Source organism: Sapajus apella, unplaced genomic scaffold (assembly GCF_009761245.1).
Source record: "Sapajus apella isolate SASKATOON/1434 unplaced genomic scaffold, GSC_monkey_1.0 scaffold53, whole genome shotgun sequence".
In the NCBI taxonomy this organism is placed as follows: Eukaryota; Metazoa; Chordata; class Mammalia; order Primates; family Cebidae; genus Sapajus; species Sapajus apella.
Window position 1 is genome coordinate 14,255,329 of NW_022436993.1, and position 23,075 is coordinate 14,278,403.

Genomic DNA, 23,075 nt, shown 5'->3' on the forward strand with positions numbered 1-23,075 from the left:
CCGGGGTGTTATTTAATGTTGGGCTGCGGCGGGCGGCGTCTGGAACCCGCGGGCCGGCATGAGCGGGGGCCGCGGGGGCGCCTAGGGCACTGGAGGCGGCGCCGCGCGGGGGCAACTTCGCCCGGGAGCCCGCGCCGCCGGGCCCCGCGCCAGCAGCCCCGAGCGGGCTCGCGGTGGTTCCTCCCGTCCCGCGGCCTCCCCCCGCCGACTCCAGGCGCGGACCTTGGTCCTGGCGGCTCCGCGGCGGTGACACGAGCCTGCGCCGCCGCCGCCGCCGCCTCAGCCGCCGCCGCCGCCTTCCCCGCACCATGGAGTTCTCCGAGAGGAAAAGAAGCAGGAAATCCCAGAGCTTCAAACTGGTGAGCCGAGGTAAGCGGCCGCCCGGGCGGCGGGGGCAGGCAGCGGGCGCCGCGCCCTCGGCCGCCCGCGGGGGTCCACGCTGGGGGGCGCGCCCTCCCGGAGCCCCCGGTCCTCCCGGCTCGCCCGGTGCCTCCGCCGGGCTAGCGGGCAGGGCCGCGGCCGCACACGCCGGGCGGCGGGGAAAGTTGTGCGGGGGGAGCCGGGGTGTTATTTAATGTAAACAAGTCGGAGGGCAGCTCAGGAAATTAGCAAACAATGACACCGGGGGGCCCGAGCCCTCCTCGGGGCGCGGCCGGGGCGGCCGCGGACCTGCCTGGCCATCAGGCCGAGCGTGGACCCTCAGACCTGAGATTTGCTGTTTTTGTTTTCTGGGGTCTAACCACTTCCCCCCGCCAAGAGAAGGAGGAAAAAGGATGACCGTTGTTCTTTTTAAGAAGGAGAAAGAAGCTCCTGCCGTGTCCAAGCCCAAGGCGTAATTGTTGACATCCAACATCTCTAGCTAGCTGATTTGGGTTGGAAAGGTGTTTTAGACTACATCACGTAGCAGGCGGATAAGTATCCTTTAAAAAAAAAAAGAAAGAAAAGAAAAGACATCCAGCTAGTTCCTGATGAATTAACAGGTGTACACCACACTCTTGGGTTTTTATTTGATCAGGGAGGAGAAAGTGGAATACAGTCTTGTGTTCAGTTACTTGTTAAGTGTCTTCATCTTCCTGATTTCACTTTTTTAAAAAATGTTAAGGTAAGAGCCATCGCGAAAATATATCTTAAAATGCATTGTCATCTTTAATTAGGGGCAGATGACTTTTTTCATTGTAATGTCACGAGTCCTTATATTGAGTTAGACTCGCTCTGTTTAAATGTCGTCTTTGAATCAAGTTGAGGTCAAAGCCAAACCATAGAACCTGTCCACTTTTCCTCTGTCGTTTTCTCTAGCATGGCATCAGAGTAGAAACTCTTCAACAAACTGCAAAAGTCACGTGTAAACTGATGAAAATTAGTGAAAAATTGTGGACAACTGCAAGTAATCGAATTTTTCAAACTGAGTTAAGCTAGCTAAGACGTGGATTTGGTTCGTCCGAAAATGGTTTGATTATAGGCATTTTGAAGATCTATTCTTATCTGTTTCCCCTAATTTAGTTTGGATACTGTTTAATGAAAGAGGCCTGAAATAGTTTCACGCATTCAAAATATTTGGCTCTTCCCACTTTCTGAGTAAATTTTTTTTCCCACATCCGTGTTGATTACTCGGTTACCTGAACTTTTAAAAGTCTCTCTCTGGGTGACTGCACCGTTGGTGCTGTCTGATTCATTCAGGAGGATAGGCTGCTGCTGCTTGATGACCTCAGAGAACTTAACTGCTTTATCTTAAAAGTGAGAGTAGTTTTGTTGACCTTGTCTTGTGAGGTCTAAGGCCAAAGGAAGGGGAGTAGGTATTAAGGAGGAACCTCTATTTTTATGCCTAGGTAACCCTACTTTTCAAAAATAGAAACCAAAGTGCAGCAGCCTCCATAGAGAAGCTTGTAAAATATTGTATTTTAAACTTTGACTGAAATAGCAAGTTTTTCCTTTTTCCTATTCTTTTTTTTTTTTTTTTTTGGTATATTATGGGTCATTCTTCTCTCTCTGCAGGTGCAGTTTTAGAAAATAAAGTATTGCATATTAAACAAAGTACAGTAGCTTGAATGTGAGAGTCACTTGTGTGAAAGATGAAAATCTTGCTTTCTTATCCAAATTATGCTATCCATTTGAAATAAATCAGTATTTTTCATGTGTGCTTGCCTTTAAGCTGCTTAAAGGCTGAGATTTTGCTGGGTAAACTGAGAAAACTGTAGTGCTGGCTAACTTTAAAGCATACTGTTGATATACTGGTGAAAATGGGTTGTGAAGAGAAATTTGGAAACCTCCCCTTCTCTATGATTGGGCAAGATATTTCTTTTCCCTATAAACATACTTGTCACCTCAAAGAAAAGAAGCCTAAAAATTGGCAGCTGTGGGCAAAATTTACCATGAAAATGATGTGATCAAGCAAAGGCGTTTTCTCTAGTCAAAGTAATTTTTCAAGTTTGCATACTCCGGAATAAGCAAAGTTTTAGGAATTATTATTGACTACAAATTCTGTGATAATTGATTTCTCAAAAAGTTTATTTAAAAATTATAGATTATGCATACTAAATAGAATGACAGTCTAGACTTGACTGCTTATTTCTGTCTTGAGGTCATTAGGAGGCTAATTTTTGGTTGTTTTCTCATGCCAGATTATCACCATGAGGTATATAAGATCCCAGAATTCAGCAACGATGTTAATGGGCAGGCCAAAGAGACACAACCCATTTTTTTAGGTAGGTTCCTGTGTCAATTAATTTCTCAGCAAAACATCGTGGCCATTTGCAATTAGGGGGAAAAAAGGAAATTGTTGAGGAACGGGAAATGTCTGCCATTGCTTAATGTATGACATTCTTTTCAAGACCTTTTATTTTACAGATTGCCAATATATCCCTTATTAACATTGCTAAAAGTTGTAATTTCAGACATAAATGTTTATTAGTGTCTACACACAGTGCTAATTATCACTCACTCACAGAGCCAGATGCTGACTGTGCAGTTTTGTGGCTCTGCGCTTACCCCATTTACATTGCATATTCGCTGGCATGCTTCACTGGCAATAGTTTGTGTAATTGGGGTATTACATCTTTGACATCTGGATAACAGAAATTCAATTTCCAGGAAGCTGCTATTTGTTTGGTTTTGCTTCTGCCTTGGGTGGGATAGAGGATTAATGTGCTGTCTTATTATAATGTCCCTTCACCTCTGTGGCCCAGTTGCTAATCCTGCCATGACAAAATTAAATTAAATCTACAGTCAAAAAGCATAAGGAAAATAAAAATGTGATTGTCTGCCTAACCAGCTCTTGATAGTGCTAGTTATCGTCGGGCAGCTCGTGCTCCTTTGACACCAGCATTTTGGGGTGGGGGAACTGCATGCTTTCCTCCTACTATCCTTGTTCCCAGCTCACCTCAGGGGTGAGCAGGGCTAAAGCAGCATCTCCAAGACTTTCCAGCAAGTGTAGCTGCCCGATGGCTGGGTAGGTAGCCACAAACATTGCCACCTTTTCCAGGTGCAGTGTTGGTGCAAATACTGTGCAGGAAGGACTTAGGATGTATAATTTTTTTATTTGCACACCATCAGCCAAAAATGAAACCATTGAGGATTTTGCCTCTGAGAGTGAAGTAACCATAAGGTCAGAGGGGAGAGTAGATGGTGGCGTTTGGCTTTAACCTTGTCCGCCTCAGACCTCTGCAGTCGCAGGTAGCAGGGTGAGGGCCCAGCACTGCACAGCAAGGAAGCAGAACATGAGAGGTGTCAGAGTGAGAGTGATTACAAGCAAGGCCACGATTACCCCATCAAGGGAAACTTCAGGTAGCAGGACTGCCGCTCAGACCCAGTGTGGGTCTTCCTTCAGACAAAGCTCTTGCCAGAATCTCTCTGGTTTTGCTTTGAGGGGTGGAGAGGGTGGGTCAGGATGCACGGGGAAGAAGTCAAATATTAATATATAGGTTGAGAGGAAAAATAGGAGGGAAATGTCAGCATTTCTTACATGAGCGATGATGGAGGGCATGTGGATCCTTCTGCCGAGGGAAAGAATATTACTGGGGCCAGCGCTGCTTCCAGGACCTGTTTACTGTTAGGAGAGCTAGGAGCCAAAAGGTTAATAATCAAGTAAAATGCTGTGGCCCAAAAAGAGAATATTCATGGATTTCAGTCTTTCCAGTCCCCTAAACTTGGTCAGTTAGAATTCTTTTTTTTTTTTTTTCTTTTTTTTTGGACGGGGGTTTTCCCTTTTTTTCCCGCGGAGAGTGTGCAATAGCACGATCTCAGCTCACTGCCACCTCTGCCTCCTGGGTTCAAGCGTTTCTCCTGCCTCAGCCTCCCGAGTAGCTGGGATTACAGGCACCTGCCACCATGCCTGGCTAAATTTTTGTATTTTTAGTAGAGATGGGGGTTTCACCATGTTGACCAGGCTGGTCTCCAACTCCTGACCTCAGGTGATCCACCCGTCTCAGCCTCCCAAAGTGCTGGGATTACAGGCGTGAGCCACCATGCTCAGTTCATCAGTTGGAATTCTGTATTATCAAAGTACCACTATGTATAGCCATTTGAAATAAAGAATTTGCCCTTTAGTAGGAAATGTACGTTCGCGATGCAAATGGATCACCATATCCTTGATTTAATTCTTCTCTAGCAATGCAGGCTTTCCCGTGCTTTCTGCTGTGTATTAGGAAGATGGTAAGGATGCTGTGAAGGAAGTGAATTATCAGGATAAGAGAGGGGAAACTGAAGAGCAACAAGACGCTAGTGCCCAGGACTCAGTGAGCTGGAAGCTCCTGAAGGTGGTAGACGTAGGTGGCTTTCCTTCCTCCTAGTCCGAGTTGAGGAAGATACAAGAATTCCAATGAAAGACCAGGCTTGGGATAGATACACTTTCAATGTGGTTGCTCCAGAAGGCCTTCAACATTGAGACAAAAGCCTGGGTGTGTGCTGTGTGTTATTCCCAATCTTTTGCTCATTCTGAAGGCATGACCTAGTTGGTTCCCAAATAACATTTTTATTTTGTGATCTCCAGGTGGGTTAAAAAAATAACGGAAACTGTCACAGAAGCATGATTTCTGGAGCAATTGGGAGTAGTTACTGATGGCCTCTGAGAGTAGGAATTTTTTGTTGACAGTGTTATGGCTTATAGTTCTATAGTTATCCTTTTCAAAACATAGATTTAAGCATTTCAGGCATGTTTATTTTATAAATTGCTGAAGCCTGTCCAGAAAGATGTAGAATTTTATGGGAAGCTTTTGACATCCAAGGGGGTTTGGTACCAAAATATAGAACTCTCTCTTTTATAACAAAGTACTGACGCACTGTCCCAGGGATGTTCTATAGGATTTTCTACGTTCAAACATATGTGTTGTTTTTAATGCTGTCTGCATCTGTAAGATCAAGGTTTATGTCCTAGGTGAAAAAGAGTCTTCCAGAATGTGACAGAGGTTTCTACATCAAGTCTACTTCTCTGGAACATTTTTAGGCTGTTAACTAAGGTAGCGCATCTCACATGGCAGGGTAGCTTGGTAGTATAAATGGCTTGGCCGTGTGCTTTAGGAATTACTCACTTTTTTTTTTTTTTTTTTTTGAGATGGAGTGCAGTGGCAGGATCTCAGCTTACTGCAACCCCCGCCTCCTGGGTTCAAGCAATTTTCTTGTCTCAGCCTCCCGAGTAGCTGGGACTACAGTAGCCACCACGCCCGGCTAATTTTTTGTATTTTTAGTAGAGATGAGGTTTCATCGTGTTAGCCAGGTTGGTCTCGATCTCTTGAGCTCATGATCCGCCTGCCTCAGCCTCCCAAAGTGCTGGGATTGCAGGTGTGAGCCACCGTGCCTGGCCTACTCACATATTTTTAATTGGATGATAGGGTCAGAAGAGGTTACTTTACCCTGTGGACATTGACTTTCTCAAGCTGCTTGTGATGGGACTGCGAAGAAGATTTAAGCACCGTTTGAAGGAAAACAGTTGCTTTAAATCAATTCAGCCAGTGTCTTTATAAGAACATACTCTGAACTCAGCTCTTTTCTGGGATGGGAGTGGGGTCAGAGATAGTCGCAGAAATGGATAGGACACGGACCTTGATCTCGGGCATTCAAATCCAGTTGGGGAGGAAATTGGACAAATTCGGGAAACAGGGAGCAGTGTTCAGCAATCGAAAGGGCTGCAGTTGTTTGCGCACTTACTGTGTGCAAGGCAGGATGTTGATCACTTCATCCGAAAGACCTGATTTGCTCTTCATAGCATGTCTGTACGAATTCTCATCATCCCCATGTTGTAGATGAGCCTAGAGATGTCAAGGTGACCTGCCCAGGGTCTCCCAAGTAGGAAGTGCCACAGGTGGGGCTCCAGTGCACCTCTGCCTGAGCGTTGAACACTCCACTTAACCGCCTCTCTGTGAACAGTAATTAAATGACAAATGTGAATGGTTGGGGCAGTAGTAAATGCAGAGCTGGAAGGGGCAGAGGGGAGGGCTCTGCAAAGCAAAGCTATTGAACTACAGGAAAGAGTTGCCCTGTATTTCTCCTCCCTGGAGAAGATTCCAGGTGGGAAGGGCGAGGGAGCCACCAATACCATCATTATAAATCAACCATGAGTGCTGCGCTTTATGGTTTAGAAAGTGCTTTACATCTGTTTTCTTACCATATACCTGTGGAGTGTTTAGGGCAGATGATGATTCCTGTAATAATGGGAGCCGAAGCTCAGTTATCTGACCTGCTCATGAATAGGACCTGCTCAGAATAAGCTCAGTTATCTGACCTGCTCAAAGAGGACACACTCGAAAAGGCCGGAGGAACCCAGGCCACCTCTCAAAGATCTTTCCCCTCTGCCATGCAGAGCCATACAAAGCCTAGGCGCATGGGGGAGACCTTAGCTGCTAGCAGGAGACTTTTAGAAGTGTTTTAATGAGACAATTAATTTTATTATTCATAGCAGTAATGCAAATATTAAATGAAGTCCGTTTTTATACATTGAATGTTGGGTTAGCTTTATCATAGTATGTACGTTTGAAACATGTTTCTTTTTCAGGTGTTCAGTCTCATTCATTTATGCATTCAACAAAAATTCATTGCGCTCCATGTGCATCCATGCCAAGCCCTGTTCTCGTTATGCTTTTTCATGTTCAGTTCAGTTGTTCAGCTTTCTGTAGATTAAGCACACAGGATGGCAGTTGAGATCTCTGAAACTCTGAATCTCTCTCTCTCTCTCCCTTTTTTTTTGGAGACGGAATCTTATTCTGTCGCCCAGGCTGGAGTGCAATGGTGTGATGTTGCCTCACTGAAACCTCTGCCTCCCAATTTCAAGCGATTCTTCTGCCTCAGCCTTCTGAGTAGCTGGGATTACAGGCACACACCACCACATCCAGCTGATTTTTGTATTTTTAAATAGAGATGGGCTTTCACCATGTTGGCCAGGGTGGTCTTGAACTCCTGACCTCATGATCTATCCGCCTCAGCCTCTCAAAGTGCTGGGATTACAGGTATGAGCCACTGTGCCCGGGCAACTCTGAATCTCTTTTCAGTGGCTTTCTCGACGACAGCTGCCCCCACTAGAGTCCCCAGAATCTCCCCAAAGAGGACACACTCAAAAAATTCCTGTGCGTGTTTACAAGTTAGAGAGTTAGTTCCTAGCCACAGCATCATTCTCCTCCCTGGCGAATTGGGCAGGTCGGTTTGTAAGATGGAGGAGTTCTTCTTCACCTGGAATCAGGTGGCCTGGGTCCCACCCTGGTTCTTGGTTGGTTTCAGAAGGATTGGGAGCTAAGTCCGTGCTCCCAAGAGGAAGAAGGGTCTGGTGTGTAACCATTCCTTGGGCAGGAGTTGTAACTTCAGAGAAAGTGAAGAGGCAAGGGGGGAAAGAGGGGAAAAGTAGAACCCCAAAATCCCAGTATTTGGAAGCAAGTGCTTTCCTCTGTTCCTCCCTCCGGAAAGCTCCACCTTCAGCTCCCTGGCCCCTGTGTCCTTGTGTCCCTGGCCTCTTTGATGTCAGTTCTCTCCTTTTTTGGTGGCGAAGTGAATGGGGCAGACGACCAGGAGAGTCTCTTGGGGTTAGCAATGTGGCCAGTAATAGAAGGTGTCATTTACCCAGAGCATGCTGTGTTCCGGGCACTATGTAAAGGAGTTTGTAAATGTTATCCCATTCATTGTCCCAAGAAAGGTACTGTCATTCCCTCTTTATGGATGAAGAATTTGAGGAGTTCTCAGCCTTTCTCAGTGGCGGAGCCAGGATGCAAGCCAGGGTCTGCCTGTCTCCAAAGCAAGCCCTTCACCACATGGCATGCTTTGTTCAAGCGTGCTCCCAAGCGGAACCCCCGGCCTGTCCAGCAGATCAGAGGGTAGCAGAGCTGCTTGAAGAAAGGTCGAGAAGACCCAGAACACCTTACATGTGTTCCACATTCCTCCGTGGGCCTCTGCAGAATGTTAGGGTGCCCCAGACACTATTTTAAAACCCCTAGTCTGGACAGTTCCCAAGGTTTCATATAGCACCTGATGTGCCCAGTTATACTCTAGGACTGAAAAATGGGCTTCAAAAACAATTGCAAGCAAAGTCAAAGTTTGGAGAGCCTCTTGAGGAAGTTTAAATACCGACGGCTCCTTTAAATTTATGTGCACACAAAAAATGTGTTTCAGTAGCTGTGGATGCAGAACTTTGTCATTGTCATGTATTACTTGTTGCCTAAAGTTTGGGAGGCATTTGTAGTTAGGCTGTCTAGCTACTCGCATTTCTCTTTTCGTTTCTATTGCAGCTGCACTGTGAGGTTGGTGTTGGGTCTGCCTCATGTTTTACAAATGGGAACCTGAGATCGGGGATGAAAGTGATTTGCCCAAGGCTACATGGTCATTAGTAGCTGACCACACTTTCCAGTCGGGTCTCCTGACATCCACTTCTGAGCTCTTCACCTTGTCAGAGCTGTCGCAACTCCTTGCTCCAATCTGCCCACACGGGCAGATCTTAATACGTAACTCCTCACCCTCTCTCCAGCTCAGAGCCCTCAGCTGCCTTGTCATGGTTTCTAGAATCAAGGCAAAGCTCTTCACTGAGTGTTTCCTACGCACGGTCTGAGCTGGACACATCTGCATCTCCCTGTCTCCTGCTTTCATGTAACTGCCTTCTCTTGAGCCAGCCGGCTTCCTAGCGAAGCAGGACTTCCAGGCACAGAGTGGGCACCTCAGGGAGAAGGAATGGGGTCGGCAGGAGCTTCGGCCTGGAAAAACCCCTCCTGCCGGGAAGAAAGGAGCTAGGGTTTGTTTACATCTCCCGTGTGTGCTGGGCACTCCCTCACTTTGTCCCATTTAACGCTGAGACAAGCTCTGAGAAGGTATTGTCACTTTTACATTTTTATGAGAAAAATGGGCCTTTCGAATGGTTAATTTGCATAAGGTCATAGCTAAGAGACATAAGCCTGGGTCTGGAATTTGAACATGGCCTGGCTGTAATCTTTGCGCTGCAGAACGCTGCCTTGGAGGGATGAGGCCCCGCTCTCGGCTCTTTCGGTTCACTGTCTGTTTCTAGACCACCTTTCAGCCTTCTCTCGCTCTTCAGCCTCACTGAAAACATGTGCTGTGTCAAACTGGTCTGATCATTCCCACCTAAAGCACCCTGCCAGCCCCTTCCCCGCCCTTTGCCCGTGGCTTCTTCTCCATCCTAGCCTCCTACCAGGCCTTACCCCATCTCCAAACTCCTTCTAGTAAAATCCTGTCTCTCTTACTGGTTTTTAAAGCCCAATTCAAATATTGCCTTGGCCTGTAAGCCTTCTCAGTTTACATAGCGTAGTAGAGAGAAGGCAGATTTATAGCCAGAAAACCTTGCCTCGAATCTCAGGCTCCCAGTTGTAACACCTTGGGTAACACTCTTGAGGGGTTTCCTTGTCATCTCTAACAGAATAATAATGTTGGCCCTCACCACCATTGCCACGTTTTCCTGATGCACGTGGGAAATCCTGTAAGGTAGAACACTTTTTCAGACTCGAAAACGCTGTGTTTGTGTTATCATCATCCCATGCTCCCTCCTTCTCCCAAATTTAGGAGTTATCTTTTCCTCTCATCACTTGGGCACTAGGTAATGACATTACTCTTTTTTGGCACTTACCATGGGATCCCTAATATTTACTTATTTTCATGTGTAGCTTTGTTGTGCTCCAAGTCACCCTGCAAATCCTCCCCCGAACCTTCACAGCTGCCACATGGAAATGGAGGTGTTTATTTGCAGGACGCTGGTAATCTCTCCTAATGTAAATTGTCGATCCTAGAGGGCACGTGTGACCTGAATTCATTTTGGATCCTTTGAGAACCTAGCACAATGCTGTATCCATAATAGGTGCACTGCTGATAGGTCCTCAGATATGTGATTTAAATGCATGAATATATTGGCCGCTGTAGTTAGGACTCTGAAGATTTACTGTATACTGCCATATTGAGATTTGAGAGACATTTAGTGAGCCAAACTAAAAGATGCCTCATTTAACTCGAAGAAGCTTCTGTAATATACTAGAGTAGAAATTTGGGATTTCTGATGTTGATTTGTGAGATACAACTTCTTTTTTCAAATCTAGAGGAGACCGAAAAGGAGAACTTGCGTATGAAAGCCAGTGACATGTTGAAACCCCAAATTGGAAAATCACATTTGTTCTGCTTGTTCCTTATTCTGCTCGAACACAGGTACAGCTTTAGAAAGGTGCTTCAGATCGTGCTGGCCCGTCTTTACACTGATGTTGACGTTGTTGACTTCTCAGGTTCCACGTGAAGCCAGCTTTTCTACCTTAATTTAAGGACACACAGCCATGCATTAAAGATCACACCAGCAAACCTTCGTGCCTGTTGGGTTTCTGAGGGAGTTGGGCCCCTGCCCACAGCCGCCCGAGTTGTACCTGCCCATGGGGCCTGGTGAGGGGCCAGTAGGGCTGGCATCCAGCCTGTAGTCTGCTCGCTGCGGCCCACGTGGGGGCAGCAGCTGTCCTGAGAAAAAGCCACCTCTTTCTTTCTGTTTCTCACAAAGGCTCAGCAACTGCCCTATAAATGAAAAGTGTGATATATTGTGGTTTTTTACTTTTCTTACACTGGTCATGACCAAATCATTAAAAAATAAATAAATAAATTCATGAAGGGCAGAATCTAAGGAAATGTGTTAATTCAGCCTATGATTTTGTTTCCGAAAGAAAATCATGTGGCCATCTATACAGTGAAATAAAGATTCTGAACCATTGTGTTTTGCATCTCCAAGTTAAAAATAGACCTGGGACATTGATGCAGGAAGTTCGTTATCCTTATAAGTAGAAGATTATCAGAGAAAGTGACCTGGACAGCAGTGCCTGCCCCGTAGAGGGGAGCGGGGCTGGGGGCAGGGCAGAGACCTGAGCCTGCAGCCTGCAGCCTTCCATCCACATGGTGCCTTTAGGCACCTCAGAGTATTGTCTGCAACTTGGGCTATTCCTTGCCTGAAACTCTTTTCCATCTTTCAGAGATAAGGTCTTACTCTGTTGCCCTGGTGGAGTGCGGTGGTGTAATCATAGCTCACTGAAGCCTCCGACTCCTGGGCCCAACCTACGCAGCCTCCCACATAGCTGGGACTTCAGGCATGCACCACCACACATAGCTAATTTTTTGATATTTTATAGAGACAGGGTCTCCCTAGTTGCCCAGGCTGATCTTGAACTCCTGGCTTCAAGCGATCCTCCTGCCTTGGCCTCCCACAGTTCTGGGATTAGAGAAATGATACTTGAAATTCTTTATCGTCTAAGTGTACCCACACTTCTTAGCATGACAGCGGAGACCCTGCATGAACTGCCCCCTGGTGACTTCTTCCAGCTGATTCCTGACACTGCCCTCTTGCCTCCATGTACAGCCACCTTTCATTCCTGCAGCAGCCCCCCTTCCTTACATTTTAGGCAGTGCACTTCCTCACTTCATTGACACGCCTGCCACTCTTCTGCAAAAAAAAATATTCTACAAAAAAATACAAAAATTAGCCGGGTGTCATGGTGCATGCCTATAGTCCCAGCTACTCAGGAGGCTGAGGTGGGAGGATCAGTGGAGCCCGGCAGGGGCGGAAGTTGCAGTGAGCTGAGATAGCACCATTGTACTCCAGCCTGAGCAACAAGTGAGACCCAGTCTCAAATACAAACAGAAAACCCCAAAAGGGCAGCAAGGGCTTGCTTTGTTTATTCTGCTTGCTTCTTAAAGAATATAACCAGATATTCCAGTCAAAACATATTTTCCATATGGTCACATATGTCTTCAATGGAGACTGAGAAATATGGCCTTTACTTGAACACTTAAATATAATGCCCTCTTGCACTAGAAATCGAAAAACCTCCTTTGGTGTCAGTTCTTCAGAGCCTGTGTGTGTCCTGCTATCATCTAACCTGATCTCTTTGCATTTTTGTTTGCAGAACAGTGTCTGGCACATTCTAGGAAATATCATAAGTACTTGTTAAATAAACTTTTTTTTTATTTGAGGTAGAATCTCACTCTGTCACAGCTCGCTGTATCCTCTGCCTCCCAGGTTCAAGTGATTCTCCTGCCTCAGCCTCCCAAGTAGCTGGCATTACAGGCACACACCACCATGCCTGGCTAGTTTTTGTATTTTTAGTAGAGACAGGGTTTCACCATGTTGGCCAGGCAGGTCTTGAACTCCTGACCTCAAGTGATCTACCTGCCTTGGCCTCCCAAAGTGCTAGGATTGCAGGCATGAGCCACTGCGCCCAGCCTGTTTTCTGTTTTGTTAGGTAGCAGTCCCCCTCCTTTAAAATCTGACTCTGAGACAGGATGCGCTACTGCGCCCTGTGTGTCACCAGCCTCCACCCTCTCAAGCTGTGGTCTCGCAGACTCACATGGCACAAGGGACAGCACCCCTCGAATCTTGCAACACTGTGACCCTGGCATGCACTCTACCAGCCTCTTTGCCTAGAGTGACCTCAACTACCCTTGCGTCCACGATCCTTTATTTATCCTTCCAGTCTTAGCTTGAATTCCTTCAGAGCAAGACTCTTGAGTATTCAGTGCTCTGTTCCTATAACTATTTTTGAATAAATAAATAGGCACAGAGTAGACTCTTAATAACATTTTTGAATAAATGAATGAGTTCCGTGTTAAACATGTTAAAAGGTAATGCGCCTCCAGTTATCAGTAGATGAGAGTGGACGACTGGTTGACTCGAGGCCGTTTCCTTGTGCAGTATTGTCCCATGCGGCACACGAGGTCTTCATCCCAGCCTCCACAGGTTGGCAGGATAAACGTACGTCCATGTTGATAGCACACCATCTAAACATTGTGCTGGTCGAACGTGCCCTCTCCGGAGGTAAGCTACAGCACGGCCCCTGGCAGGCCAGGGTTGTGGAATCAGTCATCCTGAAGGCAATTTGGCTTTAAACAGGAAAAAAACTATTCCATTGCCATCAACTAAACAACACACCTCCCTGGTCCATTGTCTCACAGATGCCAGGATGGAGGGGGAGCGGATGAGAGGCTGCACTAAGCAATTTGGCCACATGACCATAGTTAGGAGACAGAGGTCAAAGGGGACATTCCACTGGGTGAGGTTACTGTGCCTCATTTCTCTACAAAGGATAGCTTATCGCACATATATTTGATAATATATTTTCAAATCATTACAAAGTTTAGACATATTTTTTTCAGTGTTCCATACAACCAATATGCTTGTAAATAAGAATCCATAAAATTGTTTTCTTATGATTGCATTTTTTTCAAACATGCAGAAATATACTGTGTTATTTGGATTCCAAGGGGTTTACAATGTTTTTTACTTGAAATCAAATTTTATATCTGAAAGGTTAATGGAGAAAACTAATTATGCTATCTGGTAACCAAATGTGTGATGAGACATTTGTCTCTGTAATTAACAGCAAGGAACTTTTATAGTTCCATAAAATTGAATGCTACATCGAGTATTCTGTGAGCATTTGTTTGGCTGAGGTGTCCAAAACAGAGATGTTTATGGATGATATAAACTTGATCTGAAATGTGATGCAGGTGTCTGTGCGTCTCACAGCATTTCTCATTGTTGAAATGGAAGCCAAAAGATTAATACCTTTACATTGTCATGATAAAATAAGTAATGTGTTCTTGGAACAGTGGAACACTACATAAGTTACTCAGTGATTCCAAGAATTTATTCTGTTCCAGGAATAATATCCTTAACAATTTATTTTTACAGAAAAAGTTGATGCAACATAATAGACCATGAAGTTGCTCGCATGGTGAACGGAGTTATACCTCAAGTATGACTTTACACCTCCACAGGAAATGTAAAGACCCCCACCAAAACGCAAGCAAGGTTAAGGGACCTCTTAAAAGTAAAAAGTCAGGAGATGCAAAAGTTAAAGTTCCTCTGTTGCATTAACTCATTCTCATTGCACATAGATAATTTTTTCGATTACTAGCAAGACTTTAATGGGTACCTTAATATGCACGGCATGAAATGTGGTTGAGGAGTGGCTGCAGGAATATTAGCTTTAGCATTTCTCTACAAGTTCAGTGTTCCTCTTTTTAACTCTCCGCTGGGAGGGAGGGCCTGGTGCCAGCACACGGTGGAGCAGGGTGGCCCTGGGTCGACCCAGCTCCCCTGGTTTACTTGGTCATTCGAGACAGGCAGCTTTGGGGGAAACTGAATTTCCCACCTGTCATCTGCAATGAACTAGGAGGAAGCTGGAGATGAGACATGTCCCTCAGGGAAGGCTTTCATGAGAAGATGTGGCTGAATTGAAGCACCAAATGGGCTCTGCTTGCCACCCCGCTGCACACTCTGCAGAAAGGAGAGCTGTACAGTTGCCTCCGATCTGGGTTTGTCTCTTGCATATCAGTGGCGGGGTTTTCCCATCAGCTTTCCTCAGTCATATCTTCTTGTCATATCTGTTGTTAGAATTTGCATTAATATATTCATATTGTAGATGCTTCCTGAAGCCACTGTGCCAGGCTGGAAGGTGGTAGAACCCACTAGGCTGTGAAAAGAGAAACTACGGATTCTGTGGGAACATGGAACAGGAGGCTTCCCAGGCCTGGGGAAGTAAGGAATATGTCCCTTAAGAAAATGACCTTGAAACTGAGACCTGAAGGGCAAATCTGGGGTTGGGGGCTCTTCTGAGACACAGGAAGGCCTTTGGCAGAGCCAGAGCACAGACAGTCGCTTCTTGGATTCTGATTGAATTGTTGTGAAGGGAGGCCTGAGCACATTCATTCATTCATTTATTTTGAGATGGCGTCTTGCTCTTGTCACCGAGGCTGGAGTGCAGTGGCACAATCTCGGCTCATTGCAACCTCTGCCTCCTGGGTTCAAGCAATTCTCCTGTCTCAGCTTCCCAAGTAGTAGCTGGGACTACAGGCATGTGCCACCATGCCCAACTAATTTTGTATTTTTAGTAGAGATGGGGTTTCTCCTGGTTGGTCAGGCTGGTCTCAAACTCCCGACCTCAGGTGATCCACCCACCTCGGCCTCCCAAGGGCTGGGATTACAGGCGTGAGCCATCGTGCCTGGCCAGCACTTTTATTTTTTAAAAGTTGCCCCAGTGGTTCTCATGTGCAGCCAGACCTGAGAGCCAGCTACCTCCATAGAATAGGGGAGATGAGGCAGGATCCAGGGCTGGAGGAAAGACAAGGAGGCCTCGGGGAGCTGCGGCTCCATCCTGGGGTATTGGCACCCTATGTAGGTTCACACTGTAATTCAATTTGCATTTTTGAAAGATCACTTCACCTTCAGGGTGGAATAGAATGGGAGGGAGCAATCCTGAAGGCTTGTGGCAGTCGCCCCATTGAGTGATACCAAGGATGGGGTGCTGGTAGGGAGAAGCAGTTGTGTTCTAAAGTAATTTCACAGTCGTAAGAAGCAACACTTGGTGACTACTAGTCAGCTGTGGCGGGGGGCGGGGAAGAGGAATAGCTCCCAAGTTTTGGGCTCGTACAGCTAAGTTGGCCTGTTTACTCGTGCAGGGGGAGGGTCGTGATAAAATAACGCTTTTAGACACGATGTTAAGATCGCTTTTAAGATGTCCAAGTGAGGCTCTCTGGTAAGCAATTGGATGTATGGGTCTGGCACCTTGAGGTGGAACCTGGGCTGGAGTCCTCTTGTGCAGATGGTCAGTGGAGCCAGGAGAGAGCATGGAGGGTGAGGAGACGGCCTGGGCCAGTGTCCTGAAGCTGTGGACACTGAGGAGTGTTTTGCACACCAGTGGTTGTGACCTATAAGTAGGTCATGATATCAGTTTAGTGGATTGTCACCAACACTAACTGCAACAGTAACAATAGCAATCATAAGAAGAAAGAAATAGAGTAAGATAGAAAACATCAAGGTACACTGCATACAGGAAAGAGAAATTCATGACACTCTTGTTAAGAGTTGTGTGCATGGGGCTGGGCGCAGTGGCTCATGCCTGTAATCCCAGCACTTTGGGAGGCCGAGGAGGCTACTAGATCATGAGATCAAAAGATCAAGACCATACTGGGCATGGTGGTGTGTACCTGTTCTCCCAGCTACTCAGGAGGCTGAGGCAGGAGAATCGCTTGAACCGGGGATGTGGAGGTCACAGTGAACTGAGATTGTGCTACCGCACTCCAGCCTGGTGACAGAGTGAGACTCCATCTCAAAAAAAAAAGAAAGAGTTCTGTGGATGGTATGCATAACTGTATGTGAGTTCTAAGTCATCGTGAAAAATGTATTTCTTGCTATGAACCATGGCCAGAAAAGTTGGGAAGCCACTGATTTAAGCTACTGTTGCCTTAGTCCCAGAGATTTCCCACAAGACTTACTCAGGGAAGGCTGCCATTCTCCAGGTGCCTTGGGCCCAAAGTTACCCAAACCCCTTGAGATCTTTGGAAGAAAAAGGCATTGTGAATGTGATCTATTTGTCATCATCATTAATAGTATTTACACTGAAAATGAAATTGTTCAATAGCATGTGTATTTAACTCAGAATATTTAAAAAACTTAAATGAAGAAATATAATCTAGACGGTACTTAATAATGTTTAGACTTACCTGATCAATGAGGTAGATATGGAAATTCACATCCCAGAAGGAGGGCAGATTTACATTTCTGTGTCAACACAGAATGTTTAAATAAAAGCATTTCAGCTTTTATTTAAAGGGTGTCTCTTTGCAAATAGTAAATTATGAACATTTTCTTGTTGAATGAAGGCAAGACCTGTGTTACTGTTAGAATTCAGAAGCAGCTGTTAATCTATAATCTTGTTCTATTTTTTCCTAGGTGTATTGTCAACCTTTGGAGACTTTTGCTTTGTGTTTCAAAGAATCATGAACATAAACTTTAATTTCATCTTTGCGTTTTGTAGAACTAACAAGCTTCACATGGGCCAAGTTTCCAGTTTGTTTTTTTCTAAGAGACAGGATCTCGCTATGTTGTCCAGGCTGGAGTGCAGAGCCTGTTAACAGGCGTGGTTATACTATACCGCATCTTTAAACTCCTGGGCTCAAGTGATCCTCCTGCCTCAGCCTCCCAAGTACCAATTTCCAATTTAAAAGGAAATATCTGAGCCTCATTCTTCTTAGTTTGGAGCAATGCGACTAAGTCAGAATCTGTAAAGATGGTTTGGTTCAGTGGCTTCCTTGTTTCCACCATGTGTGCTAATATATCTAGGTAGTTACGGTACCAGCTAGTTCAGACGGCACCCATGTCTTGTTGTGACAGCCCCCTGGACACCGGTTTGTCTCACGAACGGAGCCCTTCCTGCCATTCAGCTAGTTCCTTGAGCAGCTTGGTAGAGTAGTGCAGCACAGGGACCCAGAAGCCTGATGCATCCAATGCAGATCTCTGTTGGAGAGGAAATCAGAGGAGGGACAAGACACGCCTTAGATCCTGCCTTGGATAGGCGTTTAACTGTAAAACCCACTCAGTCTTGCTAATCTCCTTCTTTTTGACTCTTAAAATTTTCTTGCGCAACTAAGTTGTTCTGGGGAAGACTTCTTGGAAGCGGTGATCTCTGAGCTGATTTTGCCAGGAGCCAAGGGGAAGGAAGTAGGACGGTCTAGGAGGAGAGGACTGCAGGACAATGGCGTGGAAAGGAGACATAGTGTGGCTTCACCTGTTTTCTCTGAGCGAGTGCTTCCGACTACAATCCCGTTCTGTGCCTTCAGCCATCTGCCAGCATTCACACAGGTTTAGTGAGCTTCACTTTAAACCAACACGTAACAGTTACACGTGCAAACACATCACCCCTTCCTCCTCCAAAACCTGACCTCCCTTTGCTTGCTAATGGTCCGCTAACCTCCCAGTAATGCACTCAAACCCATCATCCTCATCTCTTGCCGCCTTTTCTCACTCACATGTCATCAGCGTGGACTCCTCTCTCTCCCTCCCATCCTTGCTTCCTCCCTTTCTTCTAAATCATATCAGAACACTGAATTCCATTTGGACTGGAATTCTAATTCCATTAGGACATCAAGATGTCGTATCCCTGTTTGTGTCAGGAAATTGCAGTTTGGATCCCAGTGTCCTTAGCGAGACATCCCCGAAGCCCACAAGGAGGAAGCCCGGCTCTGTCCTCCCTGGCTTTTGCTTTCAGTACATGTTACCCTTTCTCTGGAGCTTGGAGTCTTAGTTTTGCACTTTCCTATTTCATTCTCTCTCTATTTTTGTATTTTTTTTAAACTGGATTTTCATTGCAGTCAGATGGACCTGGGTTTGGGTCCATTTTTAGTATTTGCTGTGTAACCTTGGACAAATAATCTAATCTCACCACACCTCGGTTTCCTTATCAGAAAAGCAGGGATAGTAACGGAGGACCTCATAAGGTTGTGGTGAGGATGGTTTGAGGCGGTCTACCTCACAGTCTCTGCTTCTCCTGGGTAAAATGTATACGTCAATGCTCGAACCTCTTAGCTTGGTGTCAGGATTAAATGTAGGCAGGGTGCTCGCCAGAGGCCTGGTATATACCAAGTGCTCTGTAAGTGGTATTAGTAGCTTTGACACACTTTCCCTTAAATACATCCAAATTCCTTTTAAGGATACATGACTTGTAATGAACTTCCAGAGAAAGTGATCGTAGGCATGTCTTCCAGGGCTTACAGAACATACCACTCCCAGCACCTCTCCTCCTGACTTTCCGTGCTGCTGTCTCTAGCCGCTGGTGAGTCTTTCCTGCCCGGTTTGATGGTGATGTGTTCAGGTCCACAACTGCATATGCCAGTTGCCTAATACCCAGCTTGAGAATACCACAGGAAAAGTTTGTAAATAATTCTTCTAGATTATTTTTCCTCCAAAACAGTCATATATATTCATTTTGAAACCATTTTTACAGTTAAAATTTATAAAGCGGAAAGCAAACTAAAAGTAAACGCTCCCGGCTGGCCTGAAGTTAGTGAGTTAACTCGATTGTTCACAGTGAGTTGTAGGTCAAACTCCTTCTACTGTTTTCCCCTTCTCATTAATACACTTGACTAGTTTTTTGGGGGGTTTGGGGGAGTTTTTTTGAGGTGGAGTCTCACTCTGTTGCCCAGGCTGGAGTGCAGTGGTGCCATCTCAACTCACTGCAAACTCCACTTCCCGGGTTCAAACGATTCTCCTGCCTCAGCCTCCTGAGTAACTGAGATTACAGGTGCCTGCCACCACGCCTGGCTTATTTTTGTATTTTTTAAGTAAAGATAGGGTTTCACCATGTTGGCCAGGCTGGCCTTGAGCTCCCGACCTCCAGTGATCCACTCGCCCTGGCCTCCCAAAGTGCTGGGATTACAGGCATGAGCCACCGTGCCCCATCCTTGACTAGTTTTTTTGTTTTGTTTTGTTTTGTTTAATTAAAAATTTAAAAAGTCTTGTCCCAATCACACTCTCCAGAGATAACCACTATTACCAGTAGTGGTGTGTGTGAAATATGTGTGTGTGTCACAGAAAAATAAAATAGAATTATGCTGTATAACGTGTTGCAACTTTTTTCACTTAACCTGATCTTCATTTATTTCACTCATATTGATGGCCTACTTGGAGCCAGGCAGATTTAGCCCCTACTTATTCTGTAGTGAATGAGATGATCATGAGCTCAGCTTTCATGAAGCTTCTAATTTGTCTTGCACATACTTTCAAATGACTAGAAGGGTCTATTTTACCCTTTGCAGATATGAAATATCCTAATTTCATTCTACTGCTGTACCATAATTCATTTATCTAATGATAAATGTTTACATTGTTCCCATTTATTTCCCTTGTAAAATGATGCTGTAGTGAACATTCATAGGTACTTGTTGGAATATTTCTGTAGGATAAATTTTGGCAAGTGGAATTGCCATATTCTGCCCCAAAAAGGTTTTGCCAAATTATATCCCTACCAACAGCATATGAGAGTTACTGTGACCCTAAACTATCACCAAAAATGGGCTTTTTGAATCTGTAATTACATGAAAAGACAAGGAATTTTACGTTAATTTTCATTAATAATTAGGGAGATAAGATACCTAAAAAATGTATTGATCATTTTTTTCTCTTGTGAATTACATGTTCATGTCCTTTGCCCATTTTTCCATTATTAGTATTCGTCATCTTCTCTACTGATTTATAAGACCTCTCCCATGCATTTGAGATTAAACTCTTTGACTTGGTTGTTCTTGAACATTCCTCAAAGTGGTGGTTTCAGACCGAGCTGCCTAACGTTGGATGCAGTTACTCATCAGGGAACACTGGACAGCCATGCCATATTGATTCTAAAATAAAACTTTTTTTTCCATGATATAAGAGCATTTGGAGGAGAAATAAGTAGACACAAATCTTTGAGTTCACTGGGTAGTTCTAACTGTGTCCCATCGCTCTTACAAAAACCTTCATTGATCTCCTGTCACTTTGAGGATAAAGTCAGAGTGTCAGGGTCCTTTTGTTTTTGACTTTGCCCCATTCATTGCCTTAGCTCCAGCTAAGTTCACTGATTCACCGTTGCCCCCTTCACTTTCTCTGCCCTCAAGCTTTGTTCAGTGCCATTCTCTTTTCTCCTCCCCAAAGTGCCCTTGGAAATGCTAGTGTTATTGATTGACCACCTCAGTCTTGCCATCTTTGTGACACGTAGTCCTCCCAGGGCAAAATGATCTCTTTATCTCTGTAGTTCCTGAAACACTTGTCACTTACATGATTTCTAAGGCATTGATCATGTATTCCCTTAGTTTTGTCTGCTTAGTCATGGACGCTGTGAACCGTGCTCCTAGGAAGTGTAGCTGGTGATGGTGCAGAGCCTGACTCACAGGCACCAGCCCTTGCCTCTGTGATGGGCCAGTCCACCCACCCCTGACCTTGCTTGTCAGCTGGCAAACGTGTAACCAACCGTGGGTGCCCAGTGCTGGGGGCCCAGGGTCCGTAGGAAGCTGTGCATCTTAGTGGATAGAAGATTGTTTTAAAATTAAATGCAAAAACAAGGAGCATATAGGACAATACTTGCCTTCACTTTTTAAAAGAAAACATTGAGGACATCTAAGAAAATGGTTTCTTCCTTATTTCCCTCCTAGGACTCTGCCCGCAAACTTCTCATAGATTACTTACTCTCCTTTGGCTTTTGGTGGTGTTTGAGAGCAAAGTGTGAGAAGCCGTTTGGTAGCTCATTTTGCACAGCTGTTTCTTGCCTCATTTCCTGGTATTTCTTTGCTCTTTTGGACCCTAAATACCCGTCTCAAGCCCTTTGTGCCTTTTTGGCTTTCAGTGCTTATTTTCCCCGCCAGGACCCGCGACGTTCCCCCTTGGTGCCTGTCCTGGCTTCACATCTCCAGCAGTGATTACAGAGCGCTCCTGCCCCCGGCTGTGGCTGACCCCGCGCTTCTTACGCCTGCCCATGCATCACAAGAGTCCCATTATCCTCTTAGAACTGTGTACACACTCCTTTGTCTCGCATACTAGGCTATAAACTCCTGAAGGGAAGAGACTGTGTATCATATTTCTTTTCTTTTTTTTTTTTTTTTTTTTTGGTCACATTGGGTCTCATATTTAGTAGTAGTACAATAAATATTTATTAAGTGGATGAGTGAACCCGATAGTATCGCAACAGATTTGAAAGGATCTTAGCTGTCCTTTAAATGTAAATGCCATGTATACACTGGGTTGCTTAATTATTTTCTACCTGTCATTCTCTGCTGAACAGGGTCCTCAGGCATGTGGAGATATGTTTGTGTCTAGGTGCTCCTTTTCATAGTATTTGATTCAACCAATTAAACGATTCCGTAGCCACTTTTTGACCTTTCTTTTTCCATGGCATTCAGACTATGAGGTGTGGAACCCTTGGAGTTCTGGAGCGTCCTCCCAGGGCAGCTTCAGGAACCCGGTTCTGGTGCAGTCTCGTCAGCAGAGCTTTGCTCTTCTTTATTTATTGGGGTTCCACTTTCGATTGCACTTGGGAAAAAAAAAAAAAAGGGCTTGTTTGGAAAACCGTTGCCCTGTTCCATAGACTGATGCTTTTCACAGCGTTTGTTGCTGAGTCGACTCCCAGTCTTGTGTGTCCCTCCTAAATATGGCTGTGGTCCCTGCAGGCTGCCAGTTGGGACCTTGATAGCATCTGCACATTAATGGGGTCTGGAATGAGGTGCCAGTTTCAGGTCCTGGATGCACAGGGTCCGCTTCAGATTCCTTTTCTTTCATCTCACTAGTGGAGGTTGAGTGGAGAGCTGCCCGCAGGCCTGAAGGCCCTAGCCCCACGCTCCCGTTTGACAGGCTGCCCACCAGTCTATCCACAGCAAGGCTCCATACCAACCTCTACGAGTTTTTCCGAGGAAATATTTTGGACCATATAGTATTATCCTGGTCATCTTATTATTTCTCACTGATAAACTCAACTTTTTCTCTTTAACATGCTATTACACCCCCACCCCCCAAAAATGCAAAGAGTTGGAAGCATTTTGCTTCAAAATATGTTCACAGTGTTGTGCCTCCACCTGCAGAACTTTTTTATTACCACAGGGAAGCATCCTCATTGCCACCTCTCTGGCAGATGCTTCTGCACTGTTTCTGCTATTTCTGAACTGTAAAGGCCAGCTCCTTAAGCACATCTGTGGCCTAACCTCCAGGCTGGAAGCTACATTTTCAGTTCATTGTTTCTCTTGTTTATAAAGAACAATGTCCCACTCATAATACTCCATAGTATATTTAGAGATAATTAAGCCACTAAGCAGCCATTTATTTATTAGTGAAAGACCCA

At 45.3% G+C, this 23,075-nt stretch overlaps 1 protein-coding gene across 8 annotated transcripts in view; it reads left to right on the forward strand.

The window, feature by feature from the left end:
* Positions 1–78: 78 nt before the first annotated feature.
* Positions 79–23,075, forward strand: part of BEND7 (BEN domain containing 7) — a 92,657-nt gene continuing 69,660 nt past the window's right edge. For all 8 annotated transcript variants that reach the window (XM_032244024.1, XM_032244027.1, XM_032244025.1 and 5 more), the window contains exons 1-2: positions 79–369; positions 2,619–2,702. In XM_032244024.1, the coding sequence (XP_032099915.1) occupies positions 309–369; positions 2,619–2,702 (145 nt within the window). In that variant the 5' untranslated portion in view covers positions 79–308. The remainder of the gene's footprint in view (positions 370–2,618; positions 2,703–23,075) is intronic.